This window comes from Dacryopinax primogenitus (assembly GCF_000292625.1).
Source record: "Dacryopinax primogenitus strain DJM-731 SS1 chromosome Unknown DACRYscaffold_21, whole genome shotgun sequence".
NCBI classification, from domain to species: Eukaryota; Fungi; Basidiomycota; class Dacrymycetes; order Dacrymycetales; family Dacrymycetaceae; genus Dacryopinax; species Dacryopinax primogenitus.
In genome coordinates, this window is record NW_024467218.1 from 435,436 (window position 1) to 459,321 (window position 23,886).

At 52.0% G+C, this 23,886-nt stretch overlaps 10 protein-coding genes across 10 annotated transcripts; 9 read left to right on the top strand and 1 right to left on the bottom strand.

Moving 5' to 3' along the window:
* Positions 1-154: 154 nt before the first annotated feature.
* On the top strand, positions 155-826 carry DACRYDRAFT_111429 (uncharacterized protein; the record flags this gene model as incomplete). Its single annotated transcript, XM_040769236.1, has 1 exon — positions 155-826. One exon carries the CDS (start codon positions 155-157, stop codon positions 824-826), a length of 672 nt encoding a protein of 223 aa, XP_040624808.1.
* Positions 827-1,864: 1,038 nt separating this feature from the next.
* Positions 1,865-2,313, top strand: DACRYDRAFT_111430 (uncharacterized protein; the record flags this gene model as incomplete). Its single annotated transcript, XM_040769237.1, has 2 exons — positions 1,865-1,912; positions 2,011-2,313. The coding sequence occupies 2 exons, from the start codon at positions 1,865-1,867 to the stop codon at positions 2,311-2,313; spliced, it is 351 nt and encodes a 116-aa protein (XP_040624809.1).
* A 1,581-nt stretch (positions 2,314-3,894) lies between these two features.
* DACRYDRAFT_119107 (glycine dehydrogenase) lies at positions 3,895-5,954 on the top strand (the record flags this gene model as incomplete). The annotated part of the gene is made up of 7 exons (XM_040770725.1): positions 3,895-3,988; positions 4,039-4,232; positions 4,427-4,514; positions 4,723-4,760; positions 4,997-5,475; positions 5,661-5,776; positions 5,835-5,954. 5 exons carry the CDS (start codon positions 3,895-3,897, stop codon positions 5,054-5,056), a joined length of 474 nt encoding a protein of 157 aa, XP_040624810.1. The 3' UTR covers positions 5,057-5,475; positions 5,661-5,776; positions 5,835-5,954.
* Positions 5,955-6,155: 201 nt separating this feature from the next.
* On the top strand, positions 6,156-9,307 carry DACRYDRAFT_24839 (uncharacterized protein). The gene is made up of 6 exons (XM_040773877.1): positions 6,156-7,154; positions 7,211-7,390; positions 7,455-7,963; positions 8,023-8,745; positions 8,806-9,123; positions 9,187-9,307. The coding sequence occupies exons 2-6, from the start codon at positions 7,234-7,236 to the stop codon at positions 9,268-9,270; spliced, it is 1,791 nt and encodes a 596-aa protein (XP_040624811.1). The 5' UTR covers positions 6,156-7,154; positions 7,211-7,233; the 3' UTR covers positions 9,271-9,307.
* Positions 9,308-9,814: 507 nt separating this feature from the next.
* On the top strand, positions 9,815-12,077 carry DACRYDRAFT_111434 (kinase-like protein; the record flags this gene model as incomplete). Its single annotated transcript, XM_040769238.1, has 6 exons — positions 9,815-10,090; positions 10,141-10,437; positions 10,494-10,531; positions 10,580-10,901; positions 10,953-11,185; positions 12,011-12,077. The coding sequence occupies 6 exons, from the start codon at positions 9,815-9,817 to the stop codon at positions 12,075-12,077; spliced, it is 1,233 nt and encodes a 410-aa protein (XP_040624812.1).
* Positions 12,078-12,868: 791 nt separating this feature from the next.
* DACRYDRAFT_119109 (uncharacterized protein) lies at positions 12,869-14,262 on the top strand (the record flags this gene model as incomplete). Its single annotated transcript, XM_040770726.1, has 5 exons — positions 12,869-13,114; positions 13,163-13,453; positions 13,509-13,546; positions 13,595-13,916; positions 13,969-14,262. The coding sequence occupies exons 1-5, from the start codon at positions 12,911-12,913 to the stop codon at positions 14,260-14,262; spliced, it is 1,149 nt and encodes a 382-aa protein (XP_040624813.1). The 5' UTR covers positions 12,869-12,910.
* A 189-nt stretch (positions 14,263-14,451) lies between these two features.
* DACRYDRAFT_111436 (uncharacterized protein) lies at positions 14,452-15,995 on the bottom strand (the record flags this gene model as incomplete). The annotated part of the gene is made up of 5 exons (XM_040769239.1): positions 14,452-14,862; positions 14,910-15,237; positions 15,296-15,393; positions 15,465-15,683; positions 15,735-15,995. 5 exons carry the CDS (start codon positions 15,993-15,995, stop codon positions 14,452-14,454), a joined length of 1,317 nt encoding a protein of 438 aa, XP_040624814.1.
* Positions 15,996-16,295: 300 nt separating this feature from the next.
* Positions 16,296-17,086, top strand: DACRYDRAFT_111437 (uncharacterized protein; the record flags this gene model as incomplete). The annotated part of the gene is made up of 5 exons (XM_040769240.1): positions 16,296-16,455; positions 16,498-16,616; positions 16,670-16,783; positions 16,839-16,859; positions 16,919-17,086. The coding sequence occupies 5 exons, from the start codon at positions 16,296-16,298 to the stop codon at positions 17,084-17,086; spliced, it is 582 nt and encodes a 193-aa protein (XP_040624815.1).
* A 4,630-nt stretch (positions 17,087-21,716) lies between these two features.
* DACRYDRAFT_58247 (uncharacterized protein) lies at positions 21,717-21,995 on the top strand (the record flags this gene model as incomplete). Its single annotated transcript, XM_040775489.1, has 1 exon — positions 21,717-21,995. One exon carries the CDS (start codon positions 21,717-21,719, stop codon positions 21,993-21,995), a length of 279 nt encoding a protein of 92 aa, XP_040624816.1.
* Positions 21,996-22,950: 955 nt separating this feature from the next.
* DACRYDRAFT_18432 (uncharacterized protein) lies at positions 22,951-23,756 on the top strand (the record flags this gene model as incomplete). Its single annotated transcript, XM_040771360.1, has 3 exons — positions 22,951-23,071; positions 23,111-23,658; positions 23,709-23,756. 3 exons carry the CDS (start codon positions 22,951-22,953, stop codon positions 23,754-23,756), a joined length of 717 nt encoding a protein of 238 aa, XP_040624817.1.
* Between the last annotated feature and the right edge of the window lie 130 nt (positions 23,757-23,886).

Consider the following 23,886-nt stretch of genomic DNA (forward strand, 5'->3'; position numbering starts at 1 on the left):
AGCCTTCTGGAGCGCTGAGCGATATTGAGTATGCGGCCGACTGGACCTCCCGTTCTGGGTTCCACACAATAAGAACTGTGAGACTATGCTGAACGATCTGGTGTTGCATCCCGGTGCATGTCGCTAATATCGCTCTTAGGGCACTCCACTCTTCATGGCTGCAGAGAAGATTGCCTCTCGTTGGATGTACCTCCCACGCGATGCCGTCCGGCACAAGCGACGTCAAGCATATAAAAACCGCGATCCATTTGGCCAGACTATCACACACACTGTCGCTCCACAGGAGGGCCAGGTAGCCTCGGAGCCACCTGAGTTTTGGAACACTCCACTTCATGATCCTGAAGATTTGTACTGGGTCGCCGTCTACAAACTCCTCCATAGCGTGCCTGCCGCAAATCCGGTGCCTGCACCGAGGCAGGTTCACACTCGGAACCTCTTGTTCGGGTATGGAAACGCATCAAATGATCGCAAGGAATTCATGAGTTTTGGTCGGCTGTCGGAGCCCCTAAAGACACCGGCAACCGACCCGGAGATGGTACCGGCCGCATTCTTGCCATGGTGGCTTGTCCTGAAGGAAATCGGAGCAGTCATTGCGAGAGCCCATTATGACTGTGAAGAGGAGTGGAATAACGACACGTTCTACCCCAATTTACAGGACATCTGCTCACTTTTTGTCGAACTGGTCAATACGATGCGAACGGATCTAGAGATTGCGGATTATCCTGACCCTAAAGAGGATGCGGCACCGACACACCCATCGATACCGGGGAGTGAATCTCCCAGTCAAGGCCGAGCGACGAAGAAACGCAGAACCAATAAAGAGTAGGAATTCTGGTGCATCTATACGCCTGTAGAGATATACAACGTGACACTCGTTAATGTACCAAACCATTATTGCATCGGGCGGAATACCACAGACGAGTATGGTCATTGTCCTGCAAAAGAATAGACATTTGCGCGCACGTGACAAATGTCTTCCTCCTTTTCCCAAGCATATTGTCACCGTGCCAGTAGCATTAGCTTCCCTGTTATAGATTGTTGACTGAAGAGCAACTATCTAATCGGATTCTGCGCACAAGATAACGCGTGCATCGAACACAAATCCTGTGGGCTACATAGGATACCGGTTTTGGTGTCGCGTCGGCTCCTGTCATAATGAACTCTTCCTGCCGGTCACGCAATGCGCAAGTACCTTCTATTGATTGCACGCAATCCGATCAATGGTCAACCTTCCACTCGCTCTACGAGTGTCGCGAAATTGAACATCGCAAAAATCGCCTGGTCCCAGTGAGAACTGCATCTACTGGCTCTCGTCCATCTTACCGTGCGTGCACATGGAATCAGCCGAAGTGGAAACAGTACACGATCAGCTCACGGAAAGTGGTTTATACGATCCAGTGACAGGATTCTATAGCTAGAAGGGCGTGGAGGGAGCGTGGAGGGAGGAAACGTCAGAAGAGATGCCGACCTGTACGGTGCTCTCTCGCCCATTGTGCACGCTATTCTTCACTCCATCCTGCGATGTCTGCCGAACCCGAACAGACAAGACTGTTGTATCAGCACCGGCTTCATCACGGGACAGTTCAATCTCAGCCGGACATGTTATTTACAAGGTCGTCGTTGTCAACGGTACCCACTTCGACTGTTGGTTGGATGAATGTTCGTGAGGTGCAGGTGTTGAAATCACGGTCGAGCGAATGTGTCGAGGTTCTCCCCACTGATTGATGAGGATGCAACATAACTGATGAAGAGTCAGATAGAGAACAAGGCGATATCGTATCTCCATCTGGCTCTTGACAGCGATATCACGCGATGGTGTGTCTATGGCTCAACGTTCGTCGACAATATCATGCGATGCTGCAAGATGTCCAGGGTGGGGGCGGTGGTTTTGGAAGAGGTTGATATTGCTAAGGTGAGCTGAGGACATCGAATGGGGAAATCTCTAATCTGATGTCGTCTTTTTGAGCAGCATCCTCGTTTCCTCATCGAATCGTTGTTCGAATAGCGAAGGGAAGTGAGTTCGACCTCGGCATCGACCCTACGGTCGTCCGCCTGTCAGGCGGGAACCACGAGTTCAAAATATCGTTCGGAGACGGGGCGAGCCGAACGTACACGCCGACAAAACTGCTCTTCAACCAACGCGCCCAGTATATCCGAGGTTCTGCAACTCGTATCTTCCTGGTTCGAGATGAGAACGACATCAAGGCGGTGCTCAAGGATTCGTGGCGTGACTCGGTCGTCCCTCGGAAGAGCATATTCTCGACAATATCTTCGAAGCCTTCACGCGGAATCTGTCGAACGACTATTCTCTAGCGGAAAGGGAGGAGCGTGTGGACAGGGGATGACGACATTTCGTTCCGATCGTCAAGTCCTGGTTGGTAGAAGACACGAAGGAAGGAAGGCTTATCACACCCAAGAACTCTGAAGACGGCGACCGAGAAAGCAGTGACATATTGCGGATACGACGGCAGCGCTGGAGAACTGTTTATGGAACTTTCGGCGTACCCTTGAACAGGGTTATGGATGCTGGACATGTTTGTATTGTTTTGTGTGACCGACACCGCAGGTGAGCAGGAGTCATATCTCTGTTATCTGGGCTCTCATCGTCTCCAGCGCCCATGATGTTAACGCTGGCCGAGTATCGACACGGGGGTTTAGTCTCAGCAATATGTAGATGGTGCCAGAAGACAGCCATGAGCCTTCTGGAGCACTGAGTGATGTAGAGCATGCGGCTGACTGGGCCTCCTGTTCCATGTCCCACACCATATGAATCGTGAGTGTCATCCAGATCATCTTGATGCAAGTCGCTTATGAGGACAGGACACTCTGCTCTTCACGGCGGCAGAGAAGGTCATGTCTTTGCGGATATACTTCCCCGATATCATCGAGGACGACGAAGAGGAAACTCCCCTGCGATCCATTCCCTTGCACACAATCATGCCGGTTGTTGCCGCACCAGATCGCCCACCACAAGTGAAATACACTCCCCTGCGGTCCATTCCCTTGGACAGAACCATCCCCGTTGTTTTTCCACCAGATCTCCCACTACGGGTGAAGCACTCAATACCTAATTTCTGGGTCATCCCACTTCATGATGCTGAAGAGTTGTATCGGGTGGCGGTGTACAAACTTTTTTTCGGTGTGCCTCGATCCGACCCGGTGCCTGTCCTGCAGGTTGAAGTCAGGAATACCTTGTTCGGGTACAGAAACACGTCCTATTATTGCAAACAGTTCATGATTTTTGGTCGACTGTCGGAAACAGGCAAGAAACCAGCAACTGACGAGGATAGGGTGCCGACCCCATTCTTGCCGTGGTGGTCATGTGTGAAGAAGACTGGGAAGATCATTGCGAAGGCCCATTACGCCGATCAGGGACATTGGAACAATAACATCTCCTCAACTGCCGAGAAGCTTTTTTTCGCTATACAGCAATCTGTTTGATGTGTTCCCAACAGATCTGGAGACTGTCGATCATCCTGCCCCCAAAGAAGACCGGGCGCCGACATGGCCGATGACCAGGAGTGAGTCCCCCAGGGAAAGTCGAGCGAGGAAGAAGCGCAAGACTAAAAAAGAGTGATAGTGAAGGATGTAAAACACTGCATTGACACTAATATGAACATATCGAAATTTAATATGCTGTGTGACGTTAATATAGGATCAAATGTGAGGACAGAGGACAGACCAGCAAAGCAACTGGACGTTGTTATCACCGCCGGGGCAAACCATAAAAGGCAATCTGCCCTCGGTTCCGCCCGGAGTCGGAGAAAACGCCTCCATCCGCGCCCGATTCTCCAGACCCTTACCGTCCGTTGTCCGTCTCCTCGAGCGTTGTCCTCCTCCACTCCGCCTCTTCACCTCTCCTTGCTTGCTGTTCTCTCTTTGCCTCTTGCCAACATGTCCCTCTTCCGCGCCTCGTTTGTTGCTCGCCGAGTGCTGCGTGCACCACGCGCTTTCCCAGCTCGTTCCTGGGCAGTGCGCACTCTTACAAGTATGTCAACACTCCCCCACAGGGCACGGCTAAACACTAACACCCGACAGCAAAGAAATACACCACCGCACACGAGTGGATCATCTACGACGACGCGACCTCTACCGGTACGACGGGGATTACGGACTACGCCCAGTCTAGCCTGGGCGACGTCGTCTTTGTCGAATTGCCTGCACCGGGAAGTGAGCTCCTCGCTGGAGAACCGCTGGGCGCGGTGGAGAGCGTCAAGGCTGCGTCGGATATCGTACGTCTCCATACTTTGGATATGTTCTCATGAGCATCACTCTGGCGTCTTTGTCTCTTGTTTCTGGCGACATGCTGTTCATACCTTTCCGCGACCCACCCCCACCCACACCTCCCGCATGACCCACCCCGATCTCCCACTTCCTCCAACCTCTTTCCTCCTCCTCCCCTCCTGATAGCTAACGTCTCCTACAGTACTCCCCCGTCTCCGGCACCGTCGAAGAAGTGAACGAGATCCTCGCTTCTGAGCCTGGGCTCCTTAACAAGTCCCCTGAGGAACGCGGTGCGTCCATCTCTTCCTTTTCCTGATGTTCCCCCACCCCAGCAGGCCTTTTCCCTTTCTCCTTCCTGCTCCCACTCCCATCCCTGTTAAACAACGCTTATCGCGCTCTTGAATCCCCCTTTCTATTCCCCAACTTGTGACTGCTTCACTTCCCCAAACTTGGCATTCAACACCTCTTTCCTGCCAAACAACGACTGACATCCCACAGGCTGGCTTGCAAGGATCAAGATGTCCAACCCTGCCGAGGTACGTCCTTCCCATTCTGCCATTCCCATCTCTTCTATTTGCCTTCTCCCCTCCTTCCGGTGGCAAACGTTCCCGCTTTATATTCTGTGTCCTTGCCTATCGGGCATGCATGCATTGGCGTCCTACCACCCCACTCCCCATCTTCCTGGCCCACATCCCCATCCACCATCCCCCGTCCCGTCTATCTTCACTTCTCTCCATCTTCCCCTTTCCGAACACGTACTCATCCGTGACAGATGGACGAGCTCCTAACCGAAGAAGCGTACAAAGCGCACTGCGAGAACGAGGAGCACTAACGTCCTTGACCGCTCCGATCCATAGATGAGGGGGATCGACTTCAACAGGTGGACAATCTCGTGCAAGTTGTGCGGGGGCGAGACAAGGCACGAGTGGAGGGGGAAGGGAATACACATACATATGCATATGCGTATGATACGATAGTTCTTTCTAGCATTATTCGGTTTGTACCGAAAAGCCTTCAACGGCACATGATTCCCGATCCCTTCGCCCTCTCGAGTGCATTTATCCGCAGTCCCGATTCTCTCAGTGAGTTTCCTCGCCTGCTTCCCCCTCGGCTGCTCCCTCAGCCTTGAGCCTCGCCTGCTCAGCCTCCCACGCCTCGCTCCCCCGTACGTACTTGCTCGGGACGTACTTGTACGCTTCGCCCCGCTCGTCCATCCGCCGACGGGCTTCGGTCATGGCCCATGTGGTGATACTGCGGCGAGGTTAGAACGCCGAGGGGAGGGGGGGGATAAGGGAGGGGAAGGGGGTAGACGGGAGGGGGGGATGTTGGGGACGTGTGGGGCTGAACACGAGTGATGAAGGATATCGGTGAACGATGTTTGGTCGCCATCCCGATCCTGATCCCGACCCAAACCCAATCAAGGAAGGAAGACTCACGACGTATCAGGCTTGTAGTACAACGCCACGCCCGCGACGGCGATACTCCCCCACATGCCGATATACCACGGGAGCTCCCATGGTTCCCATTTACGTTTCTGACCTGCGGGGAGGGGCTGAAATGGGTGTAAGTGGATGTGAGTAGATGAGAGGATGGGGGAGGGGTGTACGCACCTTTTCGCCGAATAACCATCCAGATGGCTCGTTATAGTGTGGCCCTCCGTGTGCAGATTTCTGCCTTGCCGTTGTGGAGATGTGTCTTGAACGCACGAGTCTGATTGCCTTGAGTGTGCGTGACATTGTGTTAGAGAGGAAGTGAACAGAGAGGGAGAGGTGATATGAGAGTGCGGAAGTAACTGCACGTGCTCATGGGACGGATTCTTTCTCCTGGTTCTGGTCCCTGTGTGGAATCTACCGAGTAGAGGCTAGATCACGCTCACCCTTTGCGACATACCTGGATGTTCCAACAGCTGAGGAAACGACTTGAAGACGGGATAGACTCGATCGAGCATCTGGCAGGCGTTCATCCTCATCCAGGGGAAACGGCGTCTGCTTCTGCTTCTGTTGCTGCTCCTGCTCCTGCTTCTACTGCCTCACCCCCACGTCGATCAACCGATCGCTCCCCTTCCCCTTCTCACACCGCCAAGCCCTCTATCCCATTCTCTGCATTCTCACTCAGACTCGCCCGTCACTCATCTGAAGAACGCCGTTTGAAACAGAACAGCGTCGATCGTGAGCTTGATTCAGTTCAACCTCCACTATCTCGATCAGATTCTGGATCAATACACGTGCATATGGGATCGGGTAGGATGACTCTTGAGGACAGGCTAAGAGGCGCTTTTACCATTGGTGATGACTCGGGCGCGGCGACTCCTGCAGAGGAACTGCCAGCGTTGGGCGTCGTTCCTCCAACGCCGCCGACGTTGACACCGGGAAGGACACCGCAGAAACTGGATACGCAACTACCGCAGATGACACTCGAATACGCCGCTTCCATTCCCTTGCCACCGAGTCGCCCAAGCTCACCAGATCAGGGCAGCAGGAGGCAGAGGCAGTCAACCTCCCCCACTCCATCCACCACGTCCCCAACCATATCCGCATCCGCATCCGCAAGCGCAAGCTCAGTCTCCCTCGTAGGATCATCATCCCCACTCGCATATGTCAGCTCGGGCTCGGCAGCCGATTTGCCCGCAACGAGCATTCCCCGCACGCCGAGGTTGGCCGAGAGTAGGGAGGGGGTGAGCAGTCCCCGGTCCATGAGTTTGCCGGATGCTGCTCGGTTGGATGCTGCAGATGGAGGTTCGAGTGGGGATGGAGAAGGGGAAAAGGGGAAGGAGGTGGAGCTTGATCGACAAAAGGAAGTGCAAAGCCCCCTGACACTGCCAAACCCCCGCAGCAGGCGAGGGAGCGAGCTCCCAAACAGCAGCATCAAAGAAGGAGAAGAAACTGCCCGACTGCGCGAACGACTAGAGCTCGTGGAAGGGCGGTTTGCCGGTTCGTCCCCCCCTCCTTCCCCCTTTTTGGATGATGCGCGTGCTCATGCGGAATAGAAATATCAACGTCGTTTAAGAAGATGCAAGGGGAGCGGCTTGCGCTCCTCGCCGTGCTCAGGGAGCTCACTAATCTCGAGACGCTCTCCCCTCAGGGAGTGAGGGAGTGCCTGCAAACCCTTTTGGACGAAAGCGGGAAAGCGAAAGAGGAAGTGGCGAGGTTGCAGGGGCTTATAAAGCGTGCGTATCTGGTTCTCTGAATGTCTGGTTCTGGTGTTGGAGCCCGGGGCTGATGGGTAGACAGAACAGGAAGAGAGGATGGACGAGCTCAGGGATACGCATAGGCTCGAAGGGGTATCCCGGACCCAGCAGCTAGAACAAGTGCGCAAACAGCTCTCGGAGTGCGAGGCGCTGCTTACTGCTCAAGCTTCTAAGAGCGGGGAGGTGGACACGCTCAAGCTCGAGGGGGAACGGCTCAAAGGGCTCGTGAAAGAGGAAGAGGAAAAGCGAGGCAAGGCTGTCCAGCTGCTCAAGAGCGTCAGGCAGAAACTTGTCAAAGCCGAAAAGGAGAGAGACGAGGCTGTCTCTTCCTCTGCTGCCGCTGTGCGTAATGCAGAAGAGGCGGCGCGGAAGGAACGAGATGTGCGGGAGGAGTTCGATAGGGAGAGAGAGAGGCTCAGGGGGGAGAAGGAGAGGGAAGTCGCACTTGTTCGAAGAGATATGGCTGCTGAGGTCTTGAGGGGTCGGGAGGCTGCGGAGAGGGACTTCAGGTCCAAGCGGGAAAAGTACGAGCTCGACGCTATCCACGCTAAGGTGATTCTTCCCTCCTCCCTCCCTCCTTGCCCGTGTATGCTAATCTCAATCGTTCCCAGGCCGCGTACGACAAAGAACTCTGCTTCCGTTTATCCCGTATCTCCGCGCTCGAGTCGTCCAACACCGCCCTCTCGGCAGAACGCGACCACCTGTTCGACGAACTCCAGCTTCGGCAGGCAGAGGTCGAGTCCTCCCGATCGGCCTTAGAGCTCGCCCAGGCCCAGACTGGGGAACTTGGCTACCAGCTGAGGGAAGTATCGGACAGGCTCGCAGTCGCTTTGGAGGAAGTTGGCGAGTTGCGCCGGGGTGCTGGGGGGGAAGAAGAGGGCCGGAGGAGGGAGGTGGCGAGGTTGTTAGCTGAGAGCGAGCAGCGCGCGGAGGGCAGAGTGGCGGAGCTCCGCGAGCGCTTGGCTGCTCTAACTAAGGAGAGGCAAGGCGCTGAAGAGGAGTGGACGAGGGACATTGCTGACCGTGGGCGGGAGGTAGAGCGTTTACGCCGCGTCATCGATGGGAAGGACAGGGAGTACGCGCAGGCTGTGAGGGAGAAGAAGGAGCGGGACGAGAAGGTGGACAACCTTCAGCTGGAGATGAGGCGGTTGTTGGATCGGGTAGGCGCGGGGGAGGCGGAGGTTGCTGCGGGTCGGGTGGAGGGGGAGAGGCTCAGACGGGAGGAGGCGGCGTTGAGGCGGGATATGGAGGTGTTGAGGCTTAGGCTGGGAGAGAGGGAGAAGGAGCTGGAGGAAGTGAGGGGGAGGGAACAGCAAGTCAGGAGCAGTAATAAGGTGCGTGTGTGGGTTGGGGAGCGTATTTGGATGCGGTTGCTAACCGTGTGCCTGTGGCAGACACTCCGCGACGAACTCCGCAAAGTTCAGTCCTCGGCTGCGCTCCTCGAACGAGGGCGTAACCCCGGCGTAGGATACTTCTCCGCCCGGACGGGGATCACCTCGCCCCCGAACGGTGACGCCTCTGGGAGCACGAGCGACATCCTTTCTCGTAGCTCGACGGACAACGGGAATGGGAATGGCTACCCTACTGCTTCTGCGCCTGCCCCTGGTAGCCCGGCGAGGAGCGAAGCCAGCCTGAGCAAGAACGAAGAAGAGGTCAATCTGGAGTATCTGAGGAACGTGATCCTCCAGTTCTTGGAGCATAAGGAGATGCGAGTCAGTGTTTCTTCGTTCTGTCCTGTCCTGTACTGGTGCTGACTGGTGCTGATTTGTATTCAGCCAAATCTCGTCAGGGTGTTGAGCGTCATCCTCCGGTTCACACCGCAAGAAACCCGCAGGCTCGTATCCAAAGTCGGGAACTAGATCTCCGGCCGTTCGCAGCCCAAGGAGCAAAAGAAAAAAGCTACAACACGCACATTCTCATCTATCTACCGCGACAGTTGATACCCTGTCATGTTGGCATTGTAATTTATCTGCATCTGCATGAATCGTGAATCGTTGATCGTTTGGCTTGTGTCCAGGTCTGGGAGCTCCTGCGGTCGACTGGGCTTGGACGTTGAGGACGCTACCTGGGTCTCTGTGCTTGTTTTGGAAGGCGCTGGGAATGCTCGAGACGCTTACAATGGCTCGTCGGCTAAGGTCACCTGGCTGGCGTATGCCCAACACATCGTCGCAGGTATCGATATCGATCTTATGGGTGGATCTCTTTCGACGAACACGTGACGGTGGGCAGAATTTAACTCGCAAAGAACGAACAAAGAGCGTTCACTTTTGCCACCCGGTACTTCTTTTGTTGTGGACAGCCACTGGTGAACGAGGTATCCTTGTGCTAACATGTGCTCATACCTTGCAATCTGGTCGCCTCATTGCGCCCTGGGACTTCTCTCCGCGTCATCTACGAATCCCAATGAGCTCGATCAATGCTGCGAACGATGTTCTTCCAGGCGACCCGGAAGGCGAGCAGAGTAACCAGAGCGATCGAGCGTCTGAAGCAGCCAGCTCTACTAACCACGTGAATGACCCCTACAGTCTTACTACCGCCGAAAAGAACTGGGCGGACATGCAGAAAGACCTGGAGAAACGAGGATATATGCTACGTCGCCGCTATCATCTAGGATGGGTGGGATCCTGGGTTGGTACGAGGAAGAGACCAGAGCGTTGTGAGGACAGCATCCCGATTACCGTACGCGGCCTCTATTTCCAGAAGTTAGGGAAAGAACTGAGTGCTGTCAGAAACACCTGATATTGATGGATGCTGTGCGAATGAGTGACAACCGTGGTGTCCTTCTCAAGCTGTGGAATAACAACGAGCAGGACGGAAAGGAGCTCCCCATTCTGCAGTACTTCTCCGACCCTGCTCGTTCAAGTGATCCTAACAACCATTGTGTTCCTCTTCTGGGTACCCTGACTATTCCTGGACGGTCGGATTTATTTGAGTGTATTATTGTTGAACCGCTTCTGCGACGAGGGCAGGAGCCACCTTATCTGATCGCTGCCGAAGCGATGGACTTTATTCTACAAGCGCTGGAGGTATGTTTCACTCTTTCCGCCAGACGAGTCGGCAAAAGGCAACTGAGTTTAACTAGGGTCTCGCGTACATGCATTCCCATAATGTGGCTCACGGGTGAGAAGGATAGAAACCTGAATGGAATGGAGCTGATGACTGCAACAGTGACATTCACGGCGGAAACATCATGATAGACCCAACGAATTTGTACCCCAACGGGTTCAACGGGGTTGTTACCTTCGATCTTAGGCGTCGCTTCTCTGAAAAAGGTGTGAAACGTCTTACAAGGCTGGAAGTACCAGTAAAGTATTACTACATCGACTTCGGTTCAAGCGTTCAGTTCTCCAGTGAGAGTGAGCGGAAGCCCGTCCGTTTGACCGCTGCCGTCTACCTTCCACCCGAGGTCAAGAAAGACGTTGATGGCTTTTACGATCCGTTCAGAGCGGATGTCTATTCCCTTGGTCTGACCATTATGAGGGAAATCCTGGTCCGTAGCACAATCTTTGGGCTGTATGACAATTTGACGTTTTGAAAGTAGCGCCCTGAGCTGCGCTTTCTTATACCCCCCCTCAAGCCGATGCTTCAGGACAATCCCGACGATCGTCCGACCGCTCAAGAGATGACCGATATTTTCAAAGAAACGTTAAAGCTGGTAACGAAACAGCAGATGCGCCGGAGGCTAACGTGGACGAAGGAGGCGGGGAAACTAACGATTCGTTTTCATGCATGGTGTTGGAAGGAGTATTCGAAGCTATTATGGCAATCATATCGGTACGGCTTACCAAAGAATATTCTTGTATAGCTTTTCATTGATTTCTATGACGAGGATTGGACTGGGGTAATGACTGTCGAGCGTGCCAGGCCGATTCATGTCTTTGTCTTGCTTGCCTGAGGTGTATGATCACGTGCCGTCTGGTCTCAGTTGCTTCCTTGTCTCAACTTCTGCGCACTTTTGTGCGAAAGGACTCGAGACACCTAACAATATTCAAGTTGTCTTCAATCATTATTATTCTCCTATTGTCTACCTCCCGCGACAAGTGACAAGTTTTCAGTAATCTTGGTACACAATGATGCTGGCAACCGAGCGGAACACACGAGTTCAGGATCCGGCAGGACAACGTGCGGCTCAAAACTGCCGATATCGTATTGGTGGCCGAGTGAGAAGACATGCGGCTCAATTGTCGCCGAATCCACGGACTGCTCTGACCCCTGCGGCAAATCTCCGAACACTCCATCTCCATGCCGCCTCCACCTTCTCCGTCCTTATCCATACACATCTCTACCAGCCGAACCGAGGGCTGGGGCCCGTGGCGCACCGATTTGCCCCTGTGTTGCCTTTCTCCCTCTGTCCATTGCGGTCTCATTTACTATTCCTAACAAAAAATAACAATATCTTTGAAGATGAGGTGATCTCACATTCTTGTCCTCCCCTACACCCAGTTCGTTAGGGATCAGGTGGACATTCTTAGGACCCGGGGAGAAAGGGGGAGGCCCAAGGGGGTGAGGGCTTAAGCTCTGGAGCCATAGCTCAGCACCAGTAATAAGGTGTGCCAGCTTGATGGAACTGTCCTCGTATCTACGCTGATTCTCGTGTAGACACTACGTGGCGAGCTACGTGACATCCAGCCCTGGGCTGCTCTCCTCGAGCGAGGCTAAGCTCTGAGGTGGACTTGCCCGCTACCTTTTGGTGCTGCGAACGGATTGCCCAAAACAGACCATCGAGCTGCTGCAAGCTCCAGCGAAGCACCATTCTGCAGATCAACCAAGAACGAACATCTGGATGAGACGCCTGGAAGAAGCCAGGCAAGCATGAACAAAGAGCGGCAAGATAGGAGCGAGAAGAACCTCCCTCTTGAGTAGGAATACGATTCTTCGCTTTGTCATATAAAGACAAGTGTGTTTGCCTCCATTTTTCCTATGATGATATTGATGCTGATTTGTCTTCTTCCAGCGCAGCCTAGGGTCCCCAGCGTCATCCTCCGATTTACACCAGAGGCAGGCCGGCCCACGGCCCCGGCGCCCGAGGAGCGAAGAAAAGGTACAGCACGCAAGGGAATCGCACGTCCCGCGCGCGCCTGATACCCCTGTACCTGTGGTGTTGTCGTCCTAAGTTTTCTACATGGGTTTGGTTGATGGTCCGTGGTCTTGTGCACAGGCGGTCTGGCGACGGGCGATAAACGTACGAGATCAGGCTGTTTCCTCGGTTCAAACTGGGGCCTGCAGACATAGGCTATGTATGCACGTGGCGATCGGAATGTACGAAGTGGCCAGAAAGGGAGCACGAGAATGCCCCGCTCGAACTCCTCTTTACATTTGTCAACTCAATGCACATGGCTCGCGTATGTCTTCAATCTCGACCCACCTTCTACATTCAACGCAAGTATAAATATCAGCTCTCGAAATGCACTTACCCCTGTACATATCTACCCAATTCGTTCCTCAAGAACGTGGACCATCGACCCTCAGCTCAGTACCACAACGCTTTGATAACGAACGATGATGAACACTTCGCCGATGAAACAATCTTTCGATATCAACGCTCCCTACGGTCTCAACGCAGGAGAGCACGTCTGGCGTAGCATCGCGCCGATTCTCGCCAGACGAGGTTACACTCTTCGTCCTCGGTATCATGATGGCTGGGTTGGTTCCTGGGTTGGGACCAACAAGCGACCCGAAGAATGCGAGGATAGTATCGTGCTCGTAAGTTCTCTCTATGTGCGCATGGTTCAAGCACTGAATCCTTCGGAGGGCCGAAAACAACTTCTACTGGACGCCAAGTGGAGAAGCGGCTCGAATGTCATGCTGAAACTCTGGTTTGACAACTTCCTCGATCGCGTCGAGCCTGATGTCCTCCAGTACTTTTCGCATCCCAGCCGTATCAATGATTCTGCCAACCACTGCGTCCCTCTGTTGGACATGTTTCAGATACCTGGCCAACCATTTGTGAAAGTCTTGGTTGAGCCGCTCCTGCGGAGCTACAACGAGCCCCCTTTCATCATGGTGGCCGAAGCGTTGTCCTTTGTCCTTCAAACTTTAGAAGTGCGTGTTTCCTGCTCATTAGTCCACAAATCGGTCCACAAACCATTATTTTTAGGGACTGGAGTATATGCACCTTCATAATATCGCGCATGGGTACGCAAGCCACTCACTGTAGGGACAATGTGTTGACATTGCATCCAGCGACATATCACACAATAATATTCTGATGGACACTCATGATATGTTTCCAGATGGCTTTCATGGTGCATTTACTCTGAATCCCGGACATCGTATGTCTGAGACCGGCCTGCTGCGTCTCACAAGAATACAGGCACCACCAAAGTACTATTATATTGACTTTGGCTCCAGCTGCATGTGTCGGACATTCATGGGTAGCGCACTGGTTCTTTCGGTTGCAACGTCTTTTGTCCCTCCCGAAATCAAGGATGACCGAACCAAAGCATACGACCCTTTCAGAGGTGATGTATTTTCTCTCGGCATGACATTCCTGGCCATGGTTCAGGTGCGCTTGATCAACGATCTACCATTTCCCCTAGACTGATGAGAATGTTGAGAATCGCCCCGGCCTCACGTTTCTCCTTCCTATGATTCGCAGAATGACTGTTCAAAGTCCCTCTTCTCGACCAACCGTATTTCAGATCAAACGACATTTTCTCACTATTGTGCTCCGGAACTTGACCAAAACACAAATGATAGAACGCATAGGGTGGGAAGACACGTCGAAAATGACAACATTCGAAAGGGCTTTCGATACCAAAGAGCATTATGCCGAACTGTGGAACGATGTGAAGAGATATGGACTACCGGTCGATTTACTTACTAGCGGCACTACTGATGGGGCGCCTTGATATAAAAACACACTTGGATGGATCACAGGAGTGTTGAGTTGTATTTCATGGCGAGTCTGATGTACAATATATAGCAGGCACACGAGTACTCTCATCAATAAATAATAACAATGATGTTGTCCATATTATGTGACTTCCGGTGGGTTTATCACGGTGATGACGTGTGCCTGTGTAGCCGTGTTGACGCACCTAAGAGAGTCTATTCGATGTCGGGCTTGCAGAGCTTCCAGTGCGAGTTTCTCTGATACAGCCTAATCTTTGTTTCGCTTCCCGGTCAGCGGTGTTCGCAGCTTGGCGACGGGTCGGGCGGGTCGGGGTTAATTCGCTCGGGTCGTTGAGCAGAATATCGTCAGGGAGACCGTAGCGGAAAGACTGCCACCACAGCCCAAGATAGTCGAACCAATATCGAACTTTCAGTGGAAATGGTGGGCTAGCTTTTTTGGTCCAGCTCAATCTTTGCCGCATCTCTCGGTTAGACATATCCCGCAGAACTTCCCGAAAGGCTGTGGCCAACGCCTCGATCGGTGGACGCTCTTCTGGATCTCTCTTCAGCATGCGCGAAAGGAGCGCATATATGACCCAGTTAAGTTCTGGTCGGTCCTGTGTGCTTGGGTCAGTCGCGGCAGGTACGCTATCAGAACATAAACGCATGCCCTTATTAGAATCGTGATGGTAGCTCCAAGTTGCAATATGTCTGCCTTGAATCCGTCATACAGTGCATCGGCGTCATTCTTGCACTCAGGTGGTATGAACGCCGCCGCGTTGAACTGGACAAGCTTTCTCTCTTCATAGCTGGGGAACATAGTACTCGAGCCAAAGTCAATGTAATAGTATTTTGGCGGTGCCTGCATCGTATTGAACCGTTTCGCTTGTTTCATCAGGAGAGGATGGTCCGGATGGAAGTTGTACGGCCCAGGAATGCCTTTCGGAAACACGTTCTTCGCGTCCATCCTGATATTACCCGGGTGTATATCTCTGAAAATATGTCAAGTTCAGCAACTGAGGGAGAATGACGAAGAATGCCGGAACATACCCATGAAAAACGTTGTGAGAGTGCATGTATGCCAGGCCCTGAAGGAAGCGCTCAAAATCCGGGTTCGCAACGAAAGCATCGCCACCCACCTCGAACGCCTGACGGACAAATGACAGTGCTTCTGCCATCATCAGGGCCGATCGTCCCACGTGCAAAGCATTGGTTCCACCAATACGTAATCAACCCCCCTTTCTTGCCACTCCGTCATGTCTATCGTGTCAAGCAGCGGAACACAGCGATTGTCGGGATCGCCCGAGCGTGCAGGATCAGAGAAATATTGGAGGACCGCCAATTCGTTCCCATCTTGCGCGGACGTCGACGACCAAATTTTGAGGAGAACTGGTGCTCCATCTCGCATTCGTATCGCATTTATCACAACACCATGCTCCTGAAGAGATGTTCAGAGTGTGGGGGTACATTGCGACACCCTAGCACGCACGCTGATTCCGATGCTATCAACACACTTCTCCGGTTTTTTCTTCGTCCCGACCCATGATCCTACCCAACCCGGATGATATCGAGGTCGCAACATGTATCCACGGCTCTGCAGGTATGGTTGAACGGCGGACCAGTTAAGTTCTGCCTCGGTACGTCCATAAGGCGGCACGTACAGGTCGACTGGCGGCTCCGAGGTACCTGGGTCTCCGGTTGGATCTTGCGTAACGGGATGTTGTTTTTTCATTGTTAGGTTGACGAGCATGTAGAGAATGTAGAAGGATAGAGTGATGCGTTGTGGGAGTTGAACCTCAATAGGTGTCCTTCCGGCGCCTGGGAACCACATGTTCTGGTCGAAGGCTGTGCAGAAGTCGACAACATGAGGCAGCCAGGCAGTTGCGATTCAGTCGCCCCTCCGAGTCAATAAAGACGTATGTTGATGCTGAACAAACTCTTTGCAATCTAGTCACCGTCTCTGCCAACTCAGTCCCTCTTGTTCCTCAGTCATGGTCGCAATTTTCGAAAGTCCTGTCCCGAACGGCTTGGTGACGGATGTGGGGGTACCATGCACGCCATTCACGAGGCATACACCCATGCAAGACCGACTGTCATCCAATCGGACTGCAGTGCTTTGGTACAGGGCCTGAGAAGTGCTGCAGCGGATGCAGAGCAGGTGGGCGTTCCAGAAGCGGATGTCAATGCAGTCCTCACGGAGGCCGCCAAGTGTGTGCGCCAGTGTTCCTCTCCGCGTATGGCCTAAAGTGTAGTCGGCACTGTGGAAGACCTTCCTACAATTGGAGGACGTGGCAAATCTAGAGGCGTGTTGACAAGCTTGCGATTGTTATGGGGCAAGAGGAAGCTCCAATCCCTCAGTGATAGGATCATAGTACGGAACCCCTTTCTAGCTTTGCGTCAACAAGAGGACTGAATCAACCAAAGATCCTGCAGACAACGCACCAAATGCTCAATGAGGCCCGCGAATGGAAGGTATTCACTTCCCGCAAGAATCTCTCCACTCCACAACCATGGAGCAAGTTCCTCAGCGGCCTTGCGGTGCGTCGTCCGCATATCTCTAGAAACAGACTTTGCTCATCATGCGAAGCCTCAGATTCCAATACGTTTCCGGCGAGTGAGTCCCACTGGGAGATGACAGACAGAAGCACAGTGGATACAACGTCGACGGTCAAGAGTGCATCAACGGCAGAGGTTTCTCTCGAAACCGTCGGCACTACAAGAGATTCCAGCAAAGACAGCAAAGACACATCCAAGCCCTGCAAGGTATTCGAGGTCGACATGGTGTGCGAATCGACGAAGACCGTCGTCACTGCGGTGACAGAGGGCAGTAGCTCCGGATAGGCGATATACAGTTCGAAGTCCTCGGCGGGTCGGAGTCCGTATCTGGCTGTTCTTGATCCCTTGGACACGAAGTCGTGGACATTCGCGTGTACCCCGAGATGACTGTTATTAGACTTATCAGATTGTAGCTTCCTTGCATAAACCGGAAGGGAAGTCACTGACATGCGTCCCTGCTTTCTCAGTATCGGTCTCTTCTTCTTCTTCTTCCTCCGCCACTCCTTTCCCGTTCGTTGTCCTATCTAATCCCGTATTCTCGCTTCAAATCATCGGGTCGAATTCGAGTGGCATAAAGTTAAGCGGCGAGGAACGATATCCAACCACCGATGGACAACAAGCAGAGCGCAGCACAACGAAACGGTCATTGCAGGTTCTGTGCCCATCTCGGCAGTCTGCAGACCTGTGTCCTTCGGTCTCTATTGCCTCGCTTTGTGTGGCTCTTCATTTCTAGATTGATCGACCATATTGAGCGAGTACTGGCATACATAGGTTGAAGTTGCAATTGGTGTGTCTGCAGCCGCCTGAAATTGGCAATGCGACAGTGGCTGTGCAGAACCCACGCACAATGCACAGAGATAAACACCAGACCCCCCTAACTTTTAACAGGGTCCATTAGGACCCTTTTTCTCGCATGCCCAAAACACAGTGGAGGGGTATGCTGCAGCCAATGTTGCAGGGGTCATGCTGGCTCATGTGTGAAAACAGCAAACATTGCATTTCAGGGATGAGGGGATCATGTACACACACTGTAGCAGGTGTCTAAGACATGTTTGAGGCATGTGTACATGTATACAAAGGTTCCCAGACCTGCAGCACAACCAGAGGGAATGCACTAGATTTGCAGCAACTGCTGCAGCAGTGGATGACAAATGCTGTGGAAGTGTACTGCCATAGCAGTGGAAGCATTTTCTGTGTCAGGGTCCACGGAAACTGTTCATAAATTGCTTCCATGGACCCTTGTAGGAGCGTGCTGCAGCAACAAAAACACAGGTGTTGTGGCACCTGATCTGAATACAGCTGCAGCTATGAACAGGAATGTGTAGACATGCTATTGGCTTCTAGACTGACCAGTTACTTTTAAGGCATGTCATGCTTTGGCTACTGTTGTGAAGGAGTATTAGGCAAGCATGGAACTGTACCACAGGGTTCTCTGCCGCAGCTCACTGGCAGGATGATGTAGCACACAACGAGATACCACTGCAGCCACATTGGGGGATGGATCACCCTACAGGTGCAAGATGTTAATACAGGCTATGTAGTACACAGCACTGGCTACAATGTCCATGCTGCACTGGCCCTGCAGAAAGAAGTGGAGCAGCTATGCATATGGCAGGTCAGCTGCAGCAGGATGCAGGATGCAAATGAAATATGGGTGCAGCCACCTTGGGGGATGCATGGCTCTGCAAGCCTTCCTTCTCAAGCCCTGCCTCAACCATGTGTGCTTCACAACTGCAGGTTCCAGTGAAATACAATACCTGGGGAGCAGCACCCAATGCGGCAGCTATGCATAAGACAGCTGCACTGCAGCATGAGAAACAAATGTGGCTGCACCCCCATGGGGGAAGGATGGCTCTGCAACCCTGACTTCTGAAGCCCAGCCTGATTCATGTGTGTTTCACAGCTGCAGCTCTCAGTCAAATGCAATCCCAGGTAAGCAGCACTCAATGCAGCAGCTATGCATATTGCAGGTGGGCTGCAGCATGCAGCAGCCTGCAAACAAAGCCCACCTGGCTGCTAGGCTGCAGCATGATTCAGGCTATGAAACAAAAAGGCTGCAGCCCCCTCTGGGGATGGGTGGCCCTCCAATTGTTGTTTGTCCACACTAGCCATGCTCCATTTGTGTATGCCAGTAGTGGCTGTTGCTATAATACAGTGGTAGCCAGGCAGGAACATGTGTTGCAGCTGCTTGTCTGCCACCTCAGCTGCAGCAGGATGCACCACCACCCACTGGAGGGCTGCAACCACCCTGTGGGATGTGCAGACCTCCAATTCTTCATGCTCCACCTTAGCCATGTGCCATTTATGTTGGCCAGTAGTGGCTGTTGCTGCATTACCATACTGGGTAGGCAGCAAGCTCCACAGCAGCAGCAGTTCTGGCACCCCAACTGCAGCACCATACACCATACACCATACACCCACAGTATGGCTGCAGCCACAACTGGGACTTTGTAGCCATCCAACTGACATGGATACAAACTTGCCAACTTTTCTTCTATTTGGACTTGCAAAATCCAGCTAAGCACCATCACATGTTGTATGTAGGCTGCAGGACCATATGGTACATAGGTGAAATAGGGCTTGGGTCAACATTGAGATTATATTCCCCAGACAGTCTCCTCCAGCCTCCATGTAATTTACCTCACCCTTGGAGTTGCAGCAGTTGTAGCAGCAACATTGTGCTCCCCATACATTGAGCAGCACAGGAGGAACACTCATTGAAGTCCCATTGCTGCTGGATGCAACATCTTCAAATAATCCCACTATGTCCACTCCATCAAATGCTTGGAAATGGCTGCCCATGATGCTGCAAGGAACAGTGCTGCCCATGATGCTGCATACAACAGTCCTGCCATGCGCTGTAGCATCATCTTTCAATGCTGGAGGAGCTGCAGCATGTGCTGAAATGGCTAGAATCAGTTTGTGTTCCACACCCATACTGCAGAACTCTCCATTTGGCTTGCTGTACACCACATGCCCATGCAAGAGATCCACATGGGCATGGATCAATGAATGCTGAAACTCTCTGTGCTTCATTTTGCTTCCCTGTGCATGCTACCACTGTGCCTAGGCAACAGCCAGTGTGTGGCATTGCAGTATGTGTATGAAAACACCATGGCGTGTCTCACTCATGCACTCATGTGCCAGGTGAGAAAAAAAATGGAAGCTGCAGTGCGGGGTGCCTTCCCTTTGTGTCTTCCATGCCCTGTCCACCACCATGAACTGCCGGAGCAAGAGGGGCTGTGCAATACCTCCTATACCCCCTACTGCTGACCATCATTTTCCATCCTTTTTGACCACCCCTTCTATGACCCAACAACCATGACACTGGCCCAGCCGGTTGAAGAGGGTCACTGAAGGGGCACATGCTGCTGCTGCTATGGTTGATGTGCTTCAGCACAAACCTACCAGTCGCTGCAACTCCCCTTTGGAATCAGCACTCCCTCAAACTCCGCACTGACGGATGACATGCATTGCTAGAGGAGGTCCTGGTTAGTGTATATCCTCATATTTCTGTTGATATCAGTTGGCTGACTTGGGTGTGGTAGCAGCCCCCCTGACAGGTTCAACTGCCATGGCTATTCCACAGAGTACAGGAACAACTTCAGATGGCACACCCACACCTAGGCCTACTGCCGCAGCTGATGCAGCTTTCATGCCATCCGTCTTGTGTGATCTCCTCTCCTCACTGATACCCAATGATCCATTCCTCACATCCCCTCACCAAACCACCCCAAAGAAATGCCAGCATTGCATGCAAACTGACAACAAGAGCAATGCATCAAGTAATATATCAAGAGTCAAAGCTGTGGTCTCAGGAGCAGCTCAGCATAGCAAATGGTGGACTGCATGGTCTGCTCTCATACCCTCCTTGGTAGAACCACTGATGGAGTTCTGCCTGAGGCTCCTGCAGTGGATGATGCAGCATCTTCCCACAACTGCAGAAAAAAGTCGTTGTATATGTTTGACTCCTCAAATTTCCGCATGAGTAATTGAGCTACTGGACATATCTTGTGCATTTCCACTCCTGCAGCAAGTTCCCCCCTGATAATGGCATTAGCTGTGCAAACTGTAACAATCTATTGCTGTACTTGAGAAACATGCTATCCACAGCTGCACCAACTACTGCTCCTCTGCAGCTACTTCCTATCATCTCCGCTCCATCCATGCTTGGCCATTTCTGTTCTTGCGCTGGATTTTTTCTTGTCCCAGAACAACCGTCAAACACAGTCTCTTTCTGGCTGGTGCAAAGGAGTTGTTGCAACACTGTGCCTTCAGAGGTACCAGATCCAAAACAAGGCACATAACACATGTCCACAGCTGTACCACCACTGAACTTGCATCCAGAAACCATTTGAAAAACAGTTTCCTGAGGCCATTCTTTGGTTTGACATGCTGTCACGTTTGCAGCAGCAGCAGACAATCTGACAGATTTATCATACCTCACTTGCTGCAGTGCTGCATGCTCATGGGCAGCTATTGCAGCTAGAGGCTCTCTGCCCACTTTGTTTTTGTCAATCGACATGGGGGGGAGATATAGAGAGGTAAGCATTCATATCTTACCACCAGTGCATTCACCTTATGTATGTATAGTAACCCTGACATCCATCTCTGCATTGATGCCCAATTTGGACACCATCAAATGGCTCAGATAGCCCAAGACCCGGCCATTATCCCCTCTGAGTTCTTCTTGAGTGAGGGAGAGGTAGCCGCAGCATGATCCCATGTGCAGGAGCTGCAAGGCCAGTCTGCTGTAGGTTCACAAGGTGCAGCTGTGAGGGGCAGATCATCACCCACTGCCGCTGCAGCCACTGAAGGACCCGGTGCTCTGTCTTGCCCTACTGCATCTGAGGAAGATGTGGTGTTTGATTTGTGTGAGGCATCTTTTGAACCTGCTAACCTGGAAAGAAGACGCATGAACTCAAGCCAATATTGTGTCCATGGCATCATTGCAATTGTTTGTTGCCACAATGTGCTGCTGCACTTGACAAATTTGGTAGACACAGGAGAGAAACATTTCTATACTGTTGCCTTGGTGCAAAAGGTCATGGATCAGCTTCACACTGCAGCAACTGTTGGCATCTTGTATGACATTGCTTGCCAGCTACACAGATCTGTAAGGAAGGTGTGTACCAACTCCATACCAAAGAACAATACTCACAGCATCACAGCACAGGCTGATGCCAGAGCTTGAAGGCCGCATCACATGGGCAATGTCTGTGTTGCACACTTATGGGCATTAGTGGGCTTGCCAACTTCTCTTTCACCCTTGAAAATGAATCAGGTTTGGCTTGACCAATGGGGAGGGTTGTGAGCAGATATGGGCTTGGTTATCAGATTTGATTCCCAGTGGGAGGATCATGGCTGTGAGTTCATAGATTCCCAGGATCAGAAGTGACCTACCACATGTAACATAGCCCAATTGCCATCTATTCAGTTTGGAAGGGCAACTGCTGCACATAGCACTGCAGCAGCATCAGCATTGCCATGTACAAGACCTGCATTGCAAAGCAGATGTGGGACTACCTTCATCTGGATATACCACATCTGCTCTGTGGACACTCTGGGTTGACCAACAGCATAGTCAATGATCCCTTTGCTCCTGTAAGTCACTTCTATATTATTCCCCTCCATATCTTATTCAACCTGCTTCAGGGTACAAAGCTGTTGCAAAATATCATGTGGATAGTTTAACTACTGTTGCTGAGGACTATGCCTCAATGGTGCAGCAGCTTTGGGATGCTTTGACAATGGTTATCACATCCTATGAAGAATCCAGGCTTCATCAAAGTACCCTGACTAATGATGTAGTCATCAACATTGAGCAGTATTGCACCTTAATCGATTGTATCTCACAGCAGCAGCCAGCTGTAGCACATCTTGCGGAACAGCTCAGAGTGGTTTGTATCATCAAGGGAATCAAGCACCATATATGTTGCTCAGATTCCCTACATCATTGCACTGTCAAAATGTATGGTGTTGAAGGAAGGTATAGTGTGGCAGCTTGTGCACTGCAACATGGAGATGGAAGTGATTCATTGCCATAAATGTCGCCACAATGAAGGTGGACCAACAAAGGTGCACCTAGGGAAGCGCAGCATGTTGTCATTGAGGTGATTGTTAACCTCCATACAGATATCACAGGTATCATGCATGTTGAGGCCAAGATAATGCATTGTGATCATTCATGCAAGGAGGCCATCCGGTGGTACAACTTAGCCATCAATGCACTGCAGCATATTGAGCCGCAACTGGTGTGGGTACAGTCAGGTAATGTTCCATGCTTGATTCCTATGAGTATCCCTCTAGACACCAATGTGGACTCCCCCATCTGGTATACCCTCTGGTTCAATACTACTGGAGCACCACCACCCAAATGGTTCATCAACCCCAACATACATCATGGGATCAACATGATGCTGCAGCATGATCAATGTGAGGAAGAGGAGGTGTGGCTGGCAGCTGTGTGGATTCAAAGAGTGGTTGAGCATGCAGTATGCACCTACAGGTCTGAGGAATCCTCAGGTGCTCAACTCGGTATTGTGCAGGTACTTTGCAAGTATCTTGATCTACACAGACACCTTCAACCCCTGCTGCAGCAGCCTGTGGATGTGCAGCTACTGTCAACTGCATGCAACATTGTGGACCACTCACTAGGTGCAGTGCGTGTCCCTGCTCCACAGCATGGTCCCAGGGGGCTGCATAATATTGAGGAACCCGATGAAGAGGCAAACATGGTGGAATTTTTTGATGACTTGGTGGCTGATGGGGTGGCTGCCAGTGCAACACAGGATGAAGACATATCCACACATGATTCAGACAGTGAGGTGGAGGCGGAACTCTTAGAAGGTCATGCTGTATGTCATCATGTTCAGTAGTGACTTATTCTAACTTTGATCAATTGCAGAGCAGGAACTCAACAGCTTCCAGTGACAGCAGTGATAGCTGTGACTGACGTATTTCATGGATATCTGCTGTAGTTTTCTTAATACATTGTTAGGGCAACACAGGCTGACTAAGTCTGCTCACCTAAGAGTGCCAAGAGTCTAAGCAGGCAACAAGGAAGTGGAGTAGACCTGATGACT

Coding starts and splice junctions, on each gene's coding strand:
- DACRYDRAFT_24839 (XM_040773877.1), top strand. CDS start 7,234: ATGCAAGGGGAGCGGCTTGCGCTCCTCGCCGTGCTCAGGGAGCTCACT. Junction 7,964..8,022: donor TCGACGCTATCCACGCTAAG/GTGATTCTTCCC, acceptor AATCGTTCCCAG/GCCGCGTACGACAAAGAACT. Junction 9,124..9,186: donor TGGAGCATAAGGAGATGCGA/GTCAGTGTTTCT, acceptor ATTTGTATTCAG/CCAAATCTCGTCAGGGTGTT.